The sequence below is a fragment of the Ambystoma mexicanum genome, chromosome 12, assembly GCF_040938575.1.
Source record: "Ambystoma mexicanum isolate Mex_15411 chromosome 12, UKY_AmexF1_1, whole genome shotgun sequence".
Taxonomy (NCBI): Eukaryota; Metazoa; Chordata; class Amphibia; order Caudata; family Ambystomatidae; genus Ambystoma; species Ambystoma mexicanum.
The window spans coordinates 771825648-771843166 of record NC_090936.1 but is presented as its reverse complement, the minus strand read 5'-3'; the positions used below and the strand labels follow the sequence as shown (position 1 = coordinate 771843166).

Genomic DNA, 17519 nt, shown 5'->3' with positions numbered 1-17519 from the left:
ATAAAATAAATATGTCTATTTTACCATAACTACAAGTGTGTGAGAGTTTCTTAGGGCCTATGTTATTTACTGAGTTCATTGTGCTTACCTACAGCTCACATCCTCCTCCGAAGATAAGCCTGGCTGCTCTTCCATTCTACCAAACCTTTGGGTAGTACAGACGTATACTAAGAGTTGGGGCCTATACCAAGGGATAGTTATATAGAGTCTCACCTGTTGGTAGACTTTAGGAAAACTCCCCTAACACGGAGCACAGTGCTCCTTCTGTTTAATAAGTCCAAACACTTTCTCACTCTATCCCTATCTTAGGACTCAGGTGATGGTCCATTGTATATGGAGTAGTTTACCCTTACCCAAATATTAACTTTGAGTCTTTATTGCAGTAACTCAAACCAACAAGATATTTCAAATTCTTAGGTTTGTCGCCCCAAGGTATTATAACACGTCCATTTCCCCTTCCTAATGGTACATCACAGGTGAGATCTTGGCCTATTTGTAGTCTGTAGGAAATGGGGAGAATATTGAAAATGAAAAGGCACATTAACATTGCTGGTAATATTTTGCCTTGAGTCGCCATGTTTTTTTCAATGCAAAAATATCTTGTCAAGTCCATGGGTTGAGTTAAATTCTCTTAACTCATGTTGATTACCTTAGTTACTCGATGTGTAAGTCGAAAGGATTTAAAATACTTTATGAGTCCTGTGTATGCTAACAGAATTAATGTATATCATTGGGATAACTTAAATCTGTAACATTCCCACAACTTTTTTGTTTCCTTAGGTTTAAATGGATTCAGTTTATTATTGTCAGCAAATCAGACAGGAGGTGCTGTTGCTCTTTCTCCCAGTCAACTAGCCTCACTCAATGTTCCGTGTGTGATGGTGCCCTCTTCCTCTCTGACACAGTTCCCTTTGCTGTGCTCACAATCTGTCACCAGTGAGATACCTTCAGCTCTACCTGCCTCCTCTGCAAACTCTGGATCCATGAATTTTAATGCACTTGGCATGTCATCGGCTACTCATCTGCTAATTGGGGCTTCATCAATGGTTGCATCAAAGGCACCTGAGCCAACCTCTTCAGATCAGCATCGAATCCATTCTCCCTTGAATGAAAACTCTGGACTCTCAGCTAGAACAGACTCACCTGTGTGCAGTGGGCAACCAGTTTTAGCAAGAAAGGTACTAGAGGTAAGCAATTAAAACAGTTCTATTTGCAGACAATTAAATTCTAGCCCTTCATTCTAGTTTGCCATTTTGATTTATAGCTGAGCCATCCAAAAAACTTTCAGTGCTCTTTCTTTAGCCACGATAATGGGGAAGACAAAGAATTGTATTACTCTGAAGGAAAATAAAATAATTATCAGCTAAATGTTTTTTTTCCCCGGTGGATGTTTGGATTTTAAGCAAAAAAGCCAGAAGTTCACATAGTGTTCATTATGAAACATCCATGCCTCTTTGTATTGTAACCCTTGAATATTATCTCCAAATGTTCCTTGCTGTAACACAGAGGTATTAACGTTGTTCTATGCTGACACTCCCCACTCACATAGGTAAAACTATTGCTGAGCCCCACCCCATCAGCTCCATAACCGCTTATTTTTTTTGTTAGAAAGCAGTGACTGTACTCCCTTTTTGAGAACATTCCCGTCAACCCCATGCTGGAGAAGTTGGTAACAAATCTCAGGGGAGTGTATCCCAACATTGTAGCAGTTTAACTTGACTCCTACCTAATCTGCAGAGGATCAGCAGCAAGAAAGAGAAAGATCATTTGGATTAGGGCAGTTGGAAGAGAGAACTCGGCAGTTGGAAGAGAGAACTCGGCAGTGACGGGGGGAGAAATCAGCAGGGGGAAGACAGAAATCAGCAGGGAGTGAGAATTCACCCGGTGGTCTTGTGAGTCTGGGGGCCGCTCCTGCAGGAGCGGCCCCCCATTGCACATCAATATCATTGCGGTGAGGCTGCGGGAGTGCAGGGCACCCCCGTGGCCTCACCGTGCTGAAGGGGCGGGGGCTCATTCAAATTAGAGGCCGCCGGGATGGGCAAAGTCCCCCGGCGGCCTCGTGAGTTTGGGTCAATGTCGGGCCACTGGCTTTGCACCGGTGGCCCGACCAACGTCAATACTACTGCGGTGAGGCCGCGAGCACCCCCGCGGCCTCACAGTGCTGAAGGGGCGGGGGGCTAATTAAAATTCAAGGCCGCCTGGGGGGAGCGCCCCCCCCATTGCATAGCAAACCATATCGGGCCACCGGTTTTGCATCGGTGGCCCGACCACCATCAATATTATTGCGGTAAGGCCGTGGGGGTGCAGTGCACCCCCACGGCCTTACCATGCTGAAGGGGGGGGGGTCACTTACCTGTGGGTCAAGGAGGTCTGCTGCTGGCATCTATTGGAGCACTCCGTCCGTTGGCATAGGAAGAGAGGGAAGAACTGTTCCCTTACCTCCTATTTCAATGCGTTCTGAGGCTGTGTTTCCTCTGTGGTCAGGCTGCAGAAGCCAATAAGCAAAGAGCTTATTTGGCTTCTGCAGCCTGAACACTGTCAAACTTTCTATGATTGGCTGTCATCTCCCAAACAGGGAGAAGGCAGCTAATCATAGAATGTGGACTTCGGCTTCAAGTCACTATGCAGAAACTATTCTGCCGAAGCCGGATAACTGTATTTCAGCCGAACTTCGGCAGAATAGTGATTCAAAGCCGAAGTTCGGTACACCCCTAATTCGGATGGTGGATTTGTATGTCCTGGGTGGTCACATGACTGTTAGACAGATATTCATTTTTATGCACTATATCCTCTACATGTGAGTCCCCGAGCTCTTTTTGATGGACTTATGGATTTTTGATTTGTTCCCCTGGGGTGAGCGGGAATCTTTTTCCACACTCGCTCATTCTATTACCCTATCTTTTGGAATACTTACTATTTCTTTTTATAAATGTTTTCTTGGAGTTATACTTTCCTCCACGTTTTTTGGCAACTGCCTTGATTTTTGCATCACACACCACTCTCTGTGCAGTGTTGCTTGGAGCCCTTTGGCCTTCCCTTTTTATTTTTTTGTCATAGGTGGATATTTTTATCCTTCCTATGTTATCCTTTTGTGAGATCAGCACGCCCCGCCACATTATGTGGAGTGCTGAGAGGCTACATTGTATCCTCTTTCTGACTGCTCCTGTAACATTTGTGTTTCAGCGACAAGCTAATCTGAATGGCTGGTGGCAGTGGTTTTATCCTACCTACTTTTGTGCAATGTTTACTCCCAGGCTGTACTTACTACCTCGGTAGTGCACAGAAGGGTCCTATTTTCACTTTTGTCTTCGGCAGGCATCCTTTGTCAAGCCCACCAAGGCCAGTGTGTCTGTAAGGACAGGAAACGGGGGAGGACTCTGAAACTTCACTGTTCTTTGTCTTCTAGAAGCAGATATTATCCTGTCAATACAAAGTTGATAAATATCTAATTGTCAGCAATAGAACATATCCACACGCAGGGCTTAGTGCCAGTTTTTGATCAGGATACCAATGGACAGTGACACTGGCTAAATGGATATTGTGTTTATTCAAGTTTCTATGTGGTACTGAATAATGAAATACAGTAAAAGCCTTGTTATTGGGCAACCCTGGCGAATAAACAGTGCAAGATAATTGAACATTTGTATTCCTTGTGGCGAAGAGACCGGAAAGAGCTAGAATTCTGAATAACAAAGCACTGTGGTGTCTCTATAGTCACTTTGCCATACAGATTCTCTGTTGTCTGGACTTTGAAACATTGTCATCAAGCATTTTGTGATCCGGAATGCTACTATTAATAGGAATGTGCCTGTTAAAAGATCATTCTGGATAAAACATTTAAAAAAGTGCTGGACATCAAAGCTTTTACTACTTTCATAATTGTTGTTCTGTTTGCCTGCTCACTTGGTTACGGCTAGGTTCTAGTGTAAGGACTAATACATCTTAAAAATGTTGTTTATTGCAGCGTTTCCAAGGGGTTTCCAATGAGACGTCCTATTTGATACCTAAAACACATTTTTACATTGTATTCATTTTACATTTGATGTTGATTACCAAAAAGCAACATTCTTTTCCTTTCATTCTCTGCAGTCACCTACTCCTCAGACGCCTAAGAACATCCGTCTCCCACAACATGAAACATTTTTCAAAACTCCTGGAACCCTTGGAGGCCCAGTCACTTGGAGAAGAAGTGAGGGGGCACTAGCCAGGAGCAGCAGCACTGCTCAGAGAAGACTGCAGATATCAGGCAGTGGCAGTGAGTGAATAGGTCTGCAGACCAAGATAGAGGTGTGAATGGAGATGGCAGGTCTACTTCTGTTACAAACAACGAGAACAATACAGTCTCAGAAATGGATCTTGATGCACCTTTAGACCTCGTTCTGTCCATTGCCTGGATATGCAGCAGCCCAGTCCTGTTTCAGTGCATTTATCCTTGTATCTCCCCTACTGGAACAATACTCGTTGGTAATTGTTTCAGTGAAATGGGTTGTTTGTCAAACGCAAACAGATGCAAAAAAATAGGACCGTCTTATTTAACTATATGAATTTTACTCCATTGAGTCTAACTAACTTTCCTACTAGACTACATAGTTTTGGAAACGGAGCACTTAAATAGATGACATTTGTATGTTAAACTCTTGTCTCAACTTGAGTAAGCCTACCTATATCGGTCACGCTGCAAAGTCATATTCCTCATCCAAAGACATCTTTCCAGGCAAGAATTCCATTATATATCCCTTCCCCAACATAGTTTTCATCAAATTCTTTAATACTTGAACCTATTATGGAATGCCTGCTCAGATCATTTGAAGAGTACTGATCACTGCAATGCAGTATTGTTGCACTGCTTAGTGGTTAGGGACAGTTGTGCTCTAAAGAGGACACTTATGTCTGCTGGATGTGGTTTTAATGCAGGAGCCGCCAACTTGGGAATTAACCCTCCTCCTCCTCCCCAGGATATAACCCTACCTGAACGTGGTCTTATGTATGTAACGTTTTTCCTGCACTTACTTCCCAAAGTCTAGGAATCAATGAATGTATGCGAAAAAAATGAAACTGTTAAGACCAAAATAACTGTGAAATATGTGTTTATTGTATTGGATATAAGGTGTATTAGATCATATTCAAGATGGTTTGTATATAACGTAGCCCATCCCAATCCCAAAACAGCACAAAATAATATGTTGGTAGATAACATGTGTATCTCCCTTTTATTTTAAAAATATACTGCTTAGCTACTAAGTAGCTATCAATCATAAGAAAATTGAGTTTCCTATGATTTTTCCCTGTGATGATAATGTCATTGCTAAAGTGTTTGTTTCAAGCTATGTTCCAATGTTACTAAGGCAACTAAGCAACCTCGAAATCTGATAGGCGATGTGTTGAGTTTCAAAATTCCACTGTATTGTGTAAGGAGCTTAGTTGCATGCAATCCAGATGGTTTTCCCCAAATTTGTGCAGATGGTGCAAAATTTGCAGGTGCCTAATTTATGACTAATCCTTTTGCCTTTTGATTACACAAACCTCCAGCCACTCTTCAAATGTCCAGGAGGTGGTCATGCATGCATCTCCTGCATATTCAGCAGCAGGTCTACTGCATTGCAAAAAAGAGGCAACTCGTGCTTGGGAATGCAAATAACGTTTGCAAAAGCACAGCAGTTGATTTCATGATGCTGCTCCTAAAATGGCACAGCCACAAATTGTTTATCTTCATATTTTACCCACAAAGTGGAAAAAATAAAAATGCTAGTTTATGCTGCTCTAAGACCAACATGCACTTGGATCATGGGTGCACATCACATTTGGGTCAGTGCATTTATGACCACTTGAGCTAGTGTAAATGCATTGCAAATTTGTAGGTCCCCAATTACATGATATCCCGTAGTACATTTGTGACGCTCTGCCATGGGGCCAGACAATATCCATATACTGCGCTTTTAGTGTACACATGCATTACATCTAGTTTGGTGCATTTCCCTGTGTGTAGTTATGAATGCTCATGGGGAAACAGTTTATGAATCCCTGCCTTTTACGCACCTGCTTTTGCAACAGTGATTTGTGCACATAGAAAGCTTTCTTAAATCAGCCATACCTCTATGGTGGAGCAATGCACATCTAGAAAAGTTTTTATTTTATGGGGTATATCTGACTGTGAATGGCGCATAAACTTTAGTGTTCTAAATCGGCCATGTTTGGTGGCTGAGTTGTATGGGACACGTGGAATGTTAATAGTGCATGTTCTTAATGTTTGCGAAAAAAGATGTGGTTTTGATTATCTACTTGAAAATCTGTTTTTGCATTCCTAGCAGGAACTTCTTTTTATGTCTCATTCTCATTTAAGTATCAATAACATTTGGGTAAGAAATTGTAGGTTACTATTACTTTTTTTTCAAAGGTCTCCAAATTCAGATATAAACTTACAAGAATAAGAATGGTTGCTAAATGTATGTAAGTTGAAATGTGTGATTTATGTTCAGAAGTTACTTTTATGACAGTTAGAATTTGCATTTATGTAATATAGAAAACTTTCTAGTACATGTGTTATGTGAATATCATGTGGTGACTTGATGGTTCTAGTATGTTTTAAGGTGCTACAACATCTACTGTAGTATTCTGAAGACAACACAGGCTTCTTCATAGGGATTCAAGTGCTACTTTACTAGAACTGTAATCCAGATTGCTGCTAATTTAATTTGACATCAGATTACCATGGAGCATGTTTGTGCTGTCCAGTGTTCATATCTAACACCTAAACACAGCTGTCATGGTACTTACTGTGTTGTTTTCTGAGTAACGCAGTCATAACTGCAGATTATTTTGCTGAAATGGAGACACCAGAACGAGGCAAAATCCACTAACTGTATGTGATCTAAGCCTTGGTAAAAGGAAACTGTGATTCAATGTAATGTTAGAATTTGATATGTTGGTACGGGTATAGGTTAAAAAGGTTCCTGCTATTAACACTAGTTTGAAACATGTCTGTGGTTTCCCCTCTGCATTTAGGTTGAAAGACCTATTGTAGCCACTATCAAGTTTGTCTTCTGGATTGTCCACTTTGAAAGGTGCTAAGAGCTCAGGTGCTTATGTAAGGGATTGTGATTTTGAATGCCAAATATATCAAACATTAAAATTTAGTACGTTTTGATATACATACAACTTTTGCTACTTTGCCTATAAAATATCTCAAACATGATAGTATTGTGACAGCTAGAAAGTTCACAAAAGTGTCTTATCAGGGTGCATGATTATTGTACAAGCTTGAAAGCACATGCAAAGCAAGAAGTAACATACTATAAACCATTTTGAAATTGTCACTAGTACATCCTACATTTTATTTGGTAATGTAGGCATCTGGCTGACAAAAAAAACCCCTGATGTACAACTCAGAGCGAAGGGAAGTAAATAAACAGACCATTTTACAACTAATATAATGAGTTCATAACCCAAGAAGGTCAGTGCCCCCACGTACACGTTGTGAAATAAATTGCCTTGAAAAGATAATATGGGTCTGATTTACTAAGGTAAACAAATAGCTTAAATAAGACTAAATTTACAAAGCTAAAACAAAATAGTATAAGTATAAGTTAAGCTTAGTAAATCAGCCCAATACATATTATATATATATGATTGACTGAGCTAAAAAAAATAGTGTAAGTAAAACTTACACCAAAAATGACTTACCGTCTTGCTTAAGCCACTTATTTAGCTTAGTAAATAGCCCCAATACATATTTATGTCCCTTCATAGAGACATACATTTGCCTGTAATGCCCAAGGTTTTTCACAGTACTAGTAAATAAGTTACCAGTTACCTTAAATATAATATATTTCACAGTAAATACATTTGTTAATTTAATAGGACCTTTTTATTTTTTTTCACCCAATACTTTGTTTTGTTTTCAAATGTGCTCGAGGCAATATAACAGAAAGGCACTGGTCATGCTACTTACAAAACAAATTGCCTAGCTTATCCACTGGGTTGTTTGTTGCCATAGTGGTTACGTTTAATCAGCAAAAGATAGTGCACTGTAAAATAGCAAAGAATATCGCCATTACCCATGTTGCTACTATAGCAATGTACTATTTTTTTATTTTTTTGCACCGAGAAGTGCTCGATTATGTACTCTGTTGTGCAGGGTTTGTAAAACCTTGTATTCTGGTACACGTATTTTCTTTTTTTTTTTTTGGGCGGACGGGGCATAATGTATTACATATAAACTTGAATCTACCTACCACGTTTACATTTCTGATTGTCATCTTTAAAAAGATGGTGCTATGTCGGTATTTAAAAATATGTATTTTTGTAATAAAAAGCTGCTTACTTTTGTATCATTGCACTGCTAGTTTTGTTTAGATTTTAATTTAATTGCTGCTTGTAATTGTATACTGTTTAGGTATGCCTTCATATGTCTTTCTTGGCTATGTTTTTATAGCTACTTATGTGTAAATTAATTACAAGCACACAGTTTGTTATTTCTTTGAAATATTGGAAATTACAAAATAGGAATAAAGACCAACTTGACAAATAAGCCTGAACGTTATTTTCTGGAAAATGGGTGTGGGTATGTGGAGGATTGTGCCATAGTGTAGGCTATAAGTTAAGTTATTTCTATGTGTAAAGGGCTGTGATATCCCAGATGAAAACACTAATGCTTTAGTATTTAGTAAACGCAGCATTCTGTGATGTTCAGCATCGTTAACAATACGAGTAACCTAATTTATGGTTTTACCAATGATAGTAACGTTATTTATGGTTTCTTTGTCTGTTAAACAATTTATGAATTTAACAAAACTAATGAAAACAGTATCAGAGATTTACATTTTATTCGTTTTCAAATTTGTGTGCTGAGTCAGTTGCAATTTAAGGACATCCCAAACACAAAGGCTTCTGGCCTTGGTAAACATGTGTTTTACTCCCAAATGGTGCTTCATAAGAACCTAATATGAAGTTGAAGTGAGAATATTATTTTTAAAATTAGCGCAGTATGAACAGTTATAGATGAGTTGAACTTGCTGCAGTTGATCACAAGTCTGCGGGCTAAACTTAAATCAGTGGCTCGTGCAGGATATTAAGAAAAATAAAGTGAATTTACTGCTAGGGAATTAGGTCAGCCAAAGGCAAAAGATGGGACATTCGTAGAGATTTGGCTATGTTTTTATAGCTACCCAAGTATAAAAAAGTTTCAAGCACACAATTTGAAAATTCATTAAGATACTGGAAATTACAAAGTAGGAGTAAAGTCCAAATTGACAAATAAGTCTCTAAATATATATATGCCAGCTATCTATAGCATGAGTGGGTGAACACATTTTTTCAAATATATATATTCCTGAGGCTTGTGGCGGTACACCCCTTTTCGGCACGGCCAGTTCGGCAAGGGCTGATTTGGCGCGACCAGTCTGGCGCAGGGATATTTTGGCATGAGCATGTTACGGTGTGGCAGTACATTCCTGTCCTGCCGAGCCGAAACAGGATAGGAATGTAATGTTGTACCACAAAGTTCCAGTAATCAGGACTGCACCTACACAACCTCGACCACAATTGAGTTTATTAAGGGCAACTCCAGTCCACATAGAAACCCAGCTTCAGTGCGCTCAAATGCACGTCACAAAATGTGGCCAGTATTAAATAGAAATAAAAAGTGAAAACACAGTACAAAAGTAAGGCGTAGCCGAAAACCTTATTCAGTTTATGGGCATGTGGGGAGTTAGTCCATATTTCCATATGCAATGCGAGGTAAACGCCATTCAAGGTGAGCCTTTCCCAGCTTACCACAAGCCCATTGGACCCACGAAAGAAAACGATGTTCTGCCTTTAAGAGAAGCGTTGACATCTTTTTCTTTGGAGAATATGTTGCTATACTCGCGGCTGAATATTCCGCCTTCTCTCCTTTTATCACAGGTCTGCTGAGCACCTCTGGGGATGCAGCCGTACCCCTGATGAATTTGAAATTGCGCCCAACCGGCTCCTGCGCCCAACTGCCCGCGACAAACCGGCTCCTGCTCCGGCTTGTGGATCTGGTTAGATCACGTGCTATGTATAGGCCGACATCTAGTGGTAGTCGCAGAGTATTACATGATTTGTTTTTGAAACTCGAAAAGGGACGTCGACTAGTATCCCTAGTGTGATGTCCACTGTACCCATGGTCCTTCATGCGTCTAGGACCCCCAGATTGTTTTTTCTGCCATCGTAGTCGTACGCTAGTTTTCAGAGTTCTTCAGGCTGATGACTTTGATTAGAAAAAGTTTATCATAGACATTCTTACTATTCTTTCACTAATCGCCTGCTGCAAAATCTTCTGCAGCGGAGTTCGACGGACAGAACCATCTTCGACAAAGGCCGAACAATCCCCTCGACGGACACTGACGCGGCCTACACAGGCCTCACCGGGCTATACTTTCTTCTCCTTTTAGAGAATGCCTAATCTCTTCCCCTCATTTACTTCTCTTCGCAGTGCTGCCTCTTCCACTTATCATGGAAAATGCACAGTTTTGAGTTTTGCCAATCCTGCAGTAGGAATTACCCATGGGTAGACACACACAGGGTGTGTAACCACTCTCTACCACGGGATCACCCCGAAAAGAACTGCAAATCTTGCAAGCTCTTTTGACCTAAAACATTAAAGGACCACAGAACTAAACTCTGGGCTGCCCACGCCATGCAGGCTGAGGCCTCCATTGACGTGGAGGGAGCTTCCAGTGGTGGCGGTGTCAGTGTCCTAAGTGACAGAGGGCGAACAGGATTCGACAGACTCCCACGTGCGAGCCCCCGACTCCAATAAGCAGGCCGGCGGTCCTGTAGACAGAGACTACACCCGGCGACCAGAGCACGCACACTTCACGCCACACCAAGCACATAATCCCACGGCCGACTGTTGAAAGCCGCGCAGTGTCAAAGGAAAGGTCCTCAAACATCGCTGTCCTCTGGGCCATCTCACTCGCGTTACCCGCATAAAGGCTTCCGAAACAAATGACACCGCTTATAAAGCAGACACCATTTCGCACATCAAAAGGCTAAAAAAACACGTCCCGGGCCCTCTTAAAATCCACAACATCAAAATCCACTAAACATTTGACGCCTCCACCGTCTAACGCGTCTACTCCCCAACATAGTGGCCCCTATAAATCTAAGGACGCCCCTACACCCTCTCTTTCAGGGACCATGCACCACAATGAGCCTACACCCTTACAGGGCACTCCTATTTCAGTATTTCAAAGGTCATCTGAGTGGACCCCAGAGAGTTCTGATAGGGTCATAAGGAAGATGTTCTCTTTTGTAGACTTTATGGACCGGCACCCTGCAGAATTGTTTAACCTTCAGCGCCCATCTCACACAGTGGTAGCTAGGGATGAACCAGCAGCCAAAAAGCACGCCTGGACACTTTTAAGCCCAGCCCCTCCACCCAGAGCCAGGCTCCCCCTCGCCTCTCTGGATTTTTGTAGACGCCTCAGGTTCACTTGACCCTTGCTCTCAAGGAGATCAAGTGAACCAGTATGATCAGGACCAAGGGGACCAAGACCAGTATTACAACAATGACGACGTCTACGTCATCCAGTCACCGGACCATCAAGATCAACCAGTGGCTGACTCGCCAGTCGACCACCAGCTCCAATACAATCATCTGCTCCTCAAGGCTGCAGAACATTTCAGCATAGACACCCAGGAGGCACAAGCTGATAAAGACTTTGTTGAGGACATTCTTGGAGACAAGAAGTCCGCAACACAATTCATTCACCTCCTGCAGTCTATTCAGAGATGCATTCAACCCTCTCTCCTAATGCCTAACCTTACTCGAGCAGTAAATCCCTGCATCTATTCAGACGCATTCAACCCTCTCTCCTAATGCCTAACCTTACTCGAGCAGCCAATTCCTGCATCGAGAAGTTGTTCAGACAGGCCCCCCCCCCCCCGACCCTCTCCATCAAGGGTCAGCTAAAACCTGACTCCCTGGTGGTTACCACAACTAGGAAAAGGGCAGGTACACCTCTAGCCTCTGCTGAAGTTCCACCAGATTAAGAAATAAAAAGATGTACACTTTTGGCAGGAAAGTGGCCTACCAAACTAGAATATCCAACAATACTACCCTTTTGGGTAGCTACATTTGCCATAAGTGGAATGAACTGCAACTAAAAATTGAGAGCGTGCCAGAGCCCCTAAAATCTCAACTCCTAAAGACTGTCAAACGCAAACAGGTTGGCCACTGCATCCTAAAGAACAACCTGGATGCAGCGACAACGCAGGCCATATCCTAGCTTGAGGCACACTCATTAAGTGGCATGCCTGGCTTAGACAATCAGGTTTTAAACTTGAAACACAGGCCACGTTACTCAACATGCCTATTGAACCCAATGCTCTATTCGGTAAAGCGGTTGAGGATGCTCTCAAAAGCGTCAAAGGAGAGTATGCCACCCTAAAATCTCTTGAACAGCTGCCCAACAAGCCGTTTGTGCAGAGGGGGTCTTCCAACACAAGACAGTTTCATGGGCAAGGCCCTCAATGCTCCTCCGGTTACAGCCAGGATAACCAATCATCATCCTGGGGCTCCTCACAGGGACAATCATCCTCAAATTCTCAAAGAGACTATAAAAGATCCAGGAGCAGTAGTAGAGCCTCCTCAACCAGAGGCTGCACCTCACCCAAATAATGACGCTCTGCTCCAGGTCCCCTCCCATGCCACACCAGTAGGAAGTCACATTTCACAGTTTACCCACGCATGGGAGGAGATCACGTCAGACAAGTGGGTGTTCATAGTACAAAAGCCACCAACCAAAGCTCAAGAACATGACACCGGGAGAAAGGCGGATATTATTGGAGGAAGTGAAAGCCCTGCTGGAGAAAGACACCATAGAGTTCGGCCCAGCAAACCAGGTAAACAAGGGTATTTATTCAACATACTTCCTTGTGCCAAAGGAAGACCTAACAATGCGCCCAGTACTAGAACTGCACCCAGGAAAACACGTATGTCAAGCCACAAAAACTTTACATGACAACACTTCAGGAAGTGATTCGCCTTCTAAAGCAGGGGGGACTAAATGGCAACATTGAATATGAAAGATGCATACTTTCATATTTCAATGTTCCCAGCACACAGAAAATACCTGCACTGCCAGATAGCGGGACAATACTACCAATTTAAGGGGATCCCCTTCGGCATAGCCTCGGCTCCAAGGGTGTTCATAAAAGTGCTAGCAGTAGTGGCGGCACATCTATGCTGAGAGTACATCCGAGTGTACCCTGTAAGAGGATTCAATTCAACACTACAGCTAAGTCAATGCCGAGTCTGGGATACTGAATGGAAACCCTTATTGATATATCTGTCATGATCTCTGCTTCCAAAAGGTCAGGGTTTTCCCAACTCCCTTGGAAGCAGATCCATAACCCAGGTTCCGAGTGCCAACCAGTCCCAATTGGGACCTTTTGGACCCAGTCCTGGCACCAGTGGCACCAGGCTCATAAATATGCCCAGTCCCAGCGCTGGAAGCGCCGGGCTCATAATGCTTGGGTGGACTTACCTGCAGCAGACCATGCTGCTTACTTGCCTGCCAGTTGAGCCTCTGATCCTCTTCTGTTTGGAACTACTTTTCCTGTTGGGTGGGGCAGGAGCCACTCTCTAGATTCAGAACACTGGAACTCTTCTGGAAAGCAGGAACTCTTTTCTTACCTAGGCGTGGCCATTTACTTCTCTTCGCAGTGCTGCCTCTTCCACTTATCATGGAAAATGCAGTTTTGAGTTTTGCCAATCCTGCAGTAGGAATTACCCATGGGTAGACACACACAGGGTGTGTAACCACTCTACCACGGGATCACCCCGAAAAGAACTGCAAATCTTGCAAGCTCTTTTGACCTAAAACATTAAAGGACCACAGAACTAAACTCTGGGCTGCCCACGCCATGCAGGCTGAGGCCTCCATTGACGTGGAGGGAGCTTCCAGTGGTGGCGGTGTCAGTGTCCTAAGTGACAGAGGGCGAACAGGATTCGACAGACTCCCACGTGCGAGCCCCCGACTCCAATAAGCAGGCCGGCGGTCCTGTAGACAGAGACTACACCCGGCGACCAGAGCACGCACACTTCACGCCACACCAAGCACATAATCCCACGGCCGACTGTTGAAAGCCGCGCAGTGTCAAAGGAAAGGTCCTCAAACATCGCTGTCCTCTGGGCCATCTCACTCGCGTTACCCGCATAAAGGCTTCCGAAACAAATGACACCGCTTATAAAGCAGACACCATTTCGCACATCAAAAGGCTAAAAAAACACGTCCCGGGCCCTCTTAAAATCCACAACATCAAAATCCACTAATCATTTGACGCCTCCACCGTCTAACGCGTCTACTCCCCAACATAGTGGCCCCTATAAATCTAAGGACGCCCCTACACCCTCTCTTTCAGGGACCATGCACCACAATGAGCCTACACCCTTACAGGGCACTCCTATTTCAGTATTTCAAAGGTCATCTGAGTGGACCCCAGAGAGTTCTGATAGGGTCATAAGGAAGATGTTCTCTTTTGTAGACTTTATGGACCGGCACCCTGCAGAATTGTTTAACCTTCAGCGCCCATCTCACACAGTGGTAGCTAGGGATGAACCAGCAGCCAAAAAGCACGCCTGGACACTTTTAAGCCCAGCCCCTCCACCCAGAGCCAGGCTCCCCCTCGCCTCTCTGGATTTTTGTAGACGCCTCAGGTTCACTTGACCCTTGCTCTCAAGGAGATCAAGGGAACCAGTATGATCAGGACCAAGGGGACCAAGACCAGTATTACAACAATGACGACGTCTACGTCATCCAGTCACCGGACCATCAAGATCAACCAGTGGCTGACTCGCCAGTCGACCACCAGCTCCAATACAATCATCTGCTCCTCAAGGCTGCAGAACATTTCAGCATAGACACCCAGGAGGCACAAGCTGATAAAGACTTTTTTGAGGACATTCTTGGAGACAAGAAGTCCGCAACACAATTCATTCACCTCCTGCAGTCTATTCAGAGATGCATTCAACCCTCTCTCCTAATGCCTAACCTTACTCGAGCAGTAAATCCCTGCATCTATTCAGACGCATTCAACCCTCTCTCCTAATGCCTAACCTTACTCGAGCAGCCAATTCCTGCATCGAGAAGTTGTTCAGACAGGCCCCCCCCCCCCCGACCCTCTCCATCAAGGGTCAGCTAAAACCTGACTCCCTGGTGGTTACCACAACTAGGAAAAGGGCAGGTACACCTCTAGCCTCTGCTGAAGTTCCACCAGATTAAGAAATAAAAAGATGTACACTTTTGGCAGGAAAGTGGCCTACCAAACTAGAATATCCAACAATACTACCCTTTTGGGTAGCTACATTTGCCATAAGTGGAATGAACTGCAACTAAAAATTGAGAGCGTGCCAGAGCCCCTAAAATCTCAACTCCTAAAGACTGTCAAACGCAAACAGGTTGGCCACTGCATCCTAAAGAACAACCTGGATGCAGCGACAACGCAGGCCATATCCTAGCTTGAGGCACACTCATTAAGTGGCATGCCTGGCTTAGACAATCAGGTTTTAAACTTGAAACACAGGCCATGTTACTCAACATGCCTATTGAACCCAATGCTCTATTCGGTAAAGCGGTTGAGGATGCTCTCAAAAGCGTCAAAGAAGAGTATGCCACCCTAAAATCTCTTGAACAGCTGCCCAACAAGCCGTTTGTGCAGAGGGGGTCTTCCAACACAAGACAGTTTCATGGGCAAGGCCCTCAATGCTCCTCCGGTTACAGCCAGGATAACCAATCATCATCCTGGGGCTCCTCACAGGGACAATCATCCTCGAATTCTCAAAGAGACTATAAAAGATCCAGGAGCAGTAGTAGAGCCTCCTCAACCAGAGGCTGCACCTCACCCAAATAATGACGCTCTGCTCCAGGTCCCCTCCCATGCCACACCAGTAGGAAGTCACATTTCACAGTTTACCCACGCATGGGAGGAGATCACGTCAGACAAGTGGGTGTTCATAGTACAAAAGCCACCAACCAAAGCTCAAGAACATGACACCGGGAGAAAGGCGGATATTATTGGAGGAAGTGAAAGCCCTGCTGGAGAAAGACACCATAGAGTTCGGCCCAGCAAACCAGGTAAACAAGGGTATTTATTCAACATACTTCCTTGTGCCAAAGGAAGACCTAACAATGCGCCCAGTACTAGAACTGCACCCAGGAAAACACGTATGTCAAGCCACAAAAACTTTACATGACAACACTTCAGGAAGTGATTCGCCTTCTAAAGCAGGGGGGACTAAATGGCAACATTGAATATGAAAGATGCATACTTTCATATTTCAATGTTCCCAGCACACAGAAAATACCTGCACTGCCAGATAGCGGGACAATACTACCAATTTAAGGGGATCCCCTTCGGCATAGCCTCGGCTCCAAGGGTGTTCATAAAAGTGCTAGCAGTAGTGGCGGCACATCTATGCTGAGAGTACATCCGAGTGTACCCTGTAAGAGGATTCAATTCAACACTACAGCTAAGTCAATGCTGAGTCTGGGATACTGAATGGAAACCCTTATTGATATATCTGTCATGATCTCTGCTTCCAAAAGGTCAGGGTTTTCCCAACTCCCTTGGAAGCAGATCCATAACCCAGGTTCCGAGTGCCAACCAGTCCCAATTGGGACCTTTTGGACCCAGTCCTGGCACCAGTGGCACCAGGCTCATAAATATGCCCAGTCCCAGCGCTGGAAGCGCCGGGCTCATAATGCTTGGGTGGACTTACCTGCAGCAGACCATGCTGCTTACTTGCCTGCCAGTTGAGCCTCTGATCCTCTTCTGTTTGGAACTACTTTTCCTGTTGGGTGGGGCAGGAGCCACTCCCTAGATTCAGAACACTGGAACTCTTCTGGAAAGCAGGAACTCTTTTCTTACCTAGGCGTGGCTGTGGAAGGAGACACCTAAGCACTACAGGAGGCTATTTAAACCACACCCGATGGATGAATCTTGCTTTGCGTTATTCTGCATCCTCTGCAGCAGAACGCTCATCGTGTCTTCTGCATCTGATCCTGGGCCTAAGGAAAAAGGCTTACCAACCTGAATCCAGTCTTCAGCAACACCTATAAAGACAAGAAAGAACAGGTTAGCATTACGGTCTTCAGTGACAGCTCTTCACTTACCTGGTCCATCGGCTGTCACCAACGCCTCGCGCTGCATTCCGGCATCTGAAAGACAAAGGCTTACCTACTCTTCGTGCGCTCCGGAGGTCTTCACACTGCATTCCGGCATCTGAAAGACAAAAGCTTACCAACTCTTTGCACGCTCCGGAGGCCTTCGGCGCTGCATCCCGCATCTGAAAGACAAAACAAGGTGCGTTTAAAGACATTGGGGAACTTTAATACTCACGTGCCATTACTCCTTTCCACATCTAACCCAGTGGGTATTCCGGCACCCTGCAGCCGCTCCGAACTTGTACCTGCAAAATAAAAAGACAGTTAGAGCGCATCGTAAAGCAGGCAACAAGCGCTTACTTACGTGCTTCCAGGCGCTTCTATTCATCA

General features: G+C 44.0%; 1 protein-coding gene across 2 annotated transcripts in view; it reads left to right on the top strand.

The window, feature by feature from the left end:
• Nucleotides 1-8527, top strand: part of E2F7 (E2F transcription factor 7) — a 60754-nt gene extending 52227 nt beyond the window's left edge. For both annotated transcript variants that reach the window (XM_069629272.1, XM_069629273.1), the window contains exons 12-13: nucleotides 781-1187; nucleotides 4090-8527. In XM_069629272.1, coding sequence (XP_069485373.1) covers nucleotides 781-1187; nucleotides 4090-4263 — 581 coding nt within the window. In that variant the 3' untranslated portion in view covers nucleotides 4264-8527. The remainder of the gene's footprint in view (nucleotides 1-780; nucleotides 1188-4089) is intronic.
• Nucleotides 8528-17519: the final 8992 nt, after the last annotated feature.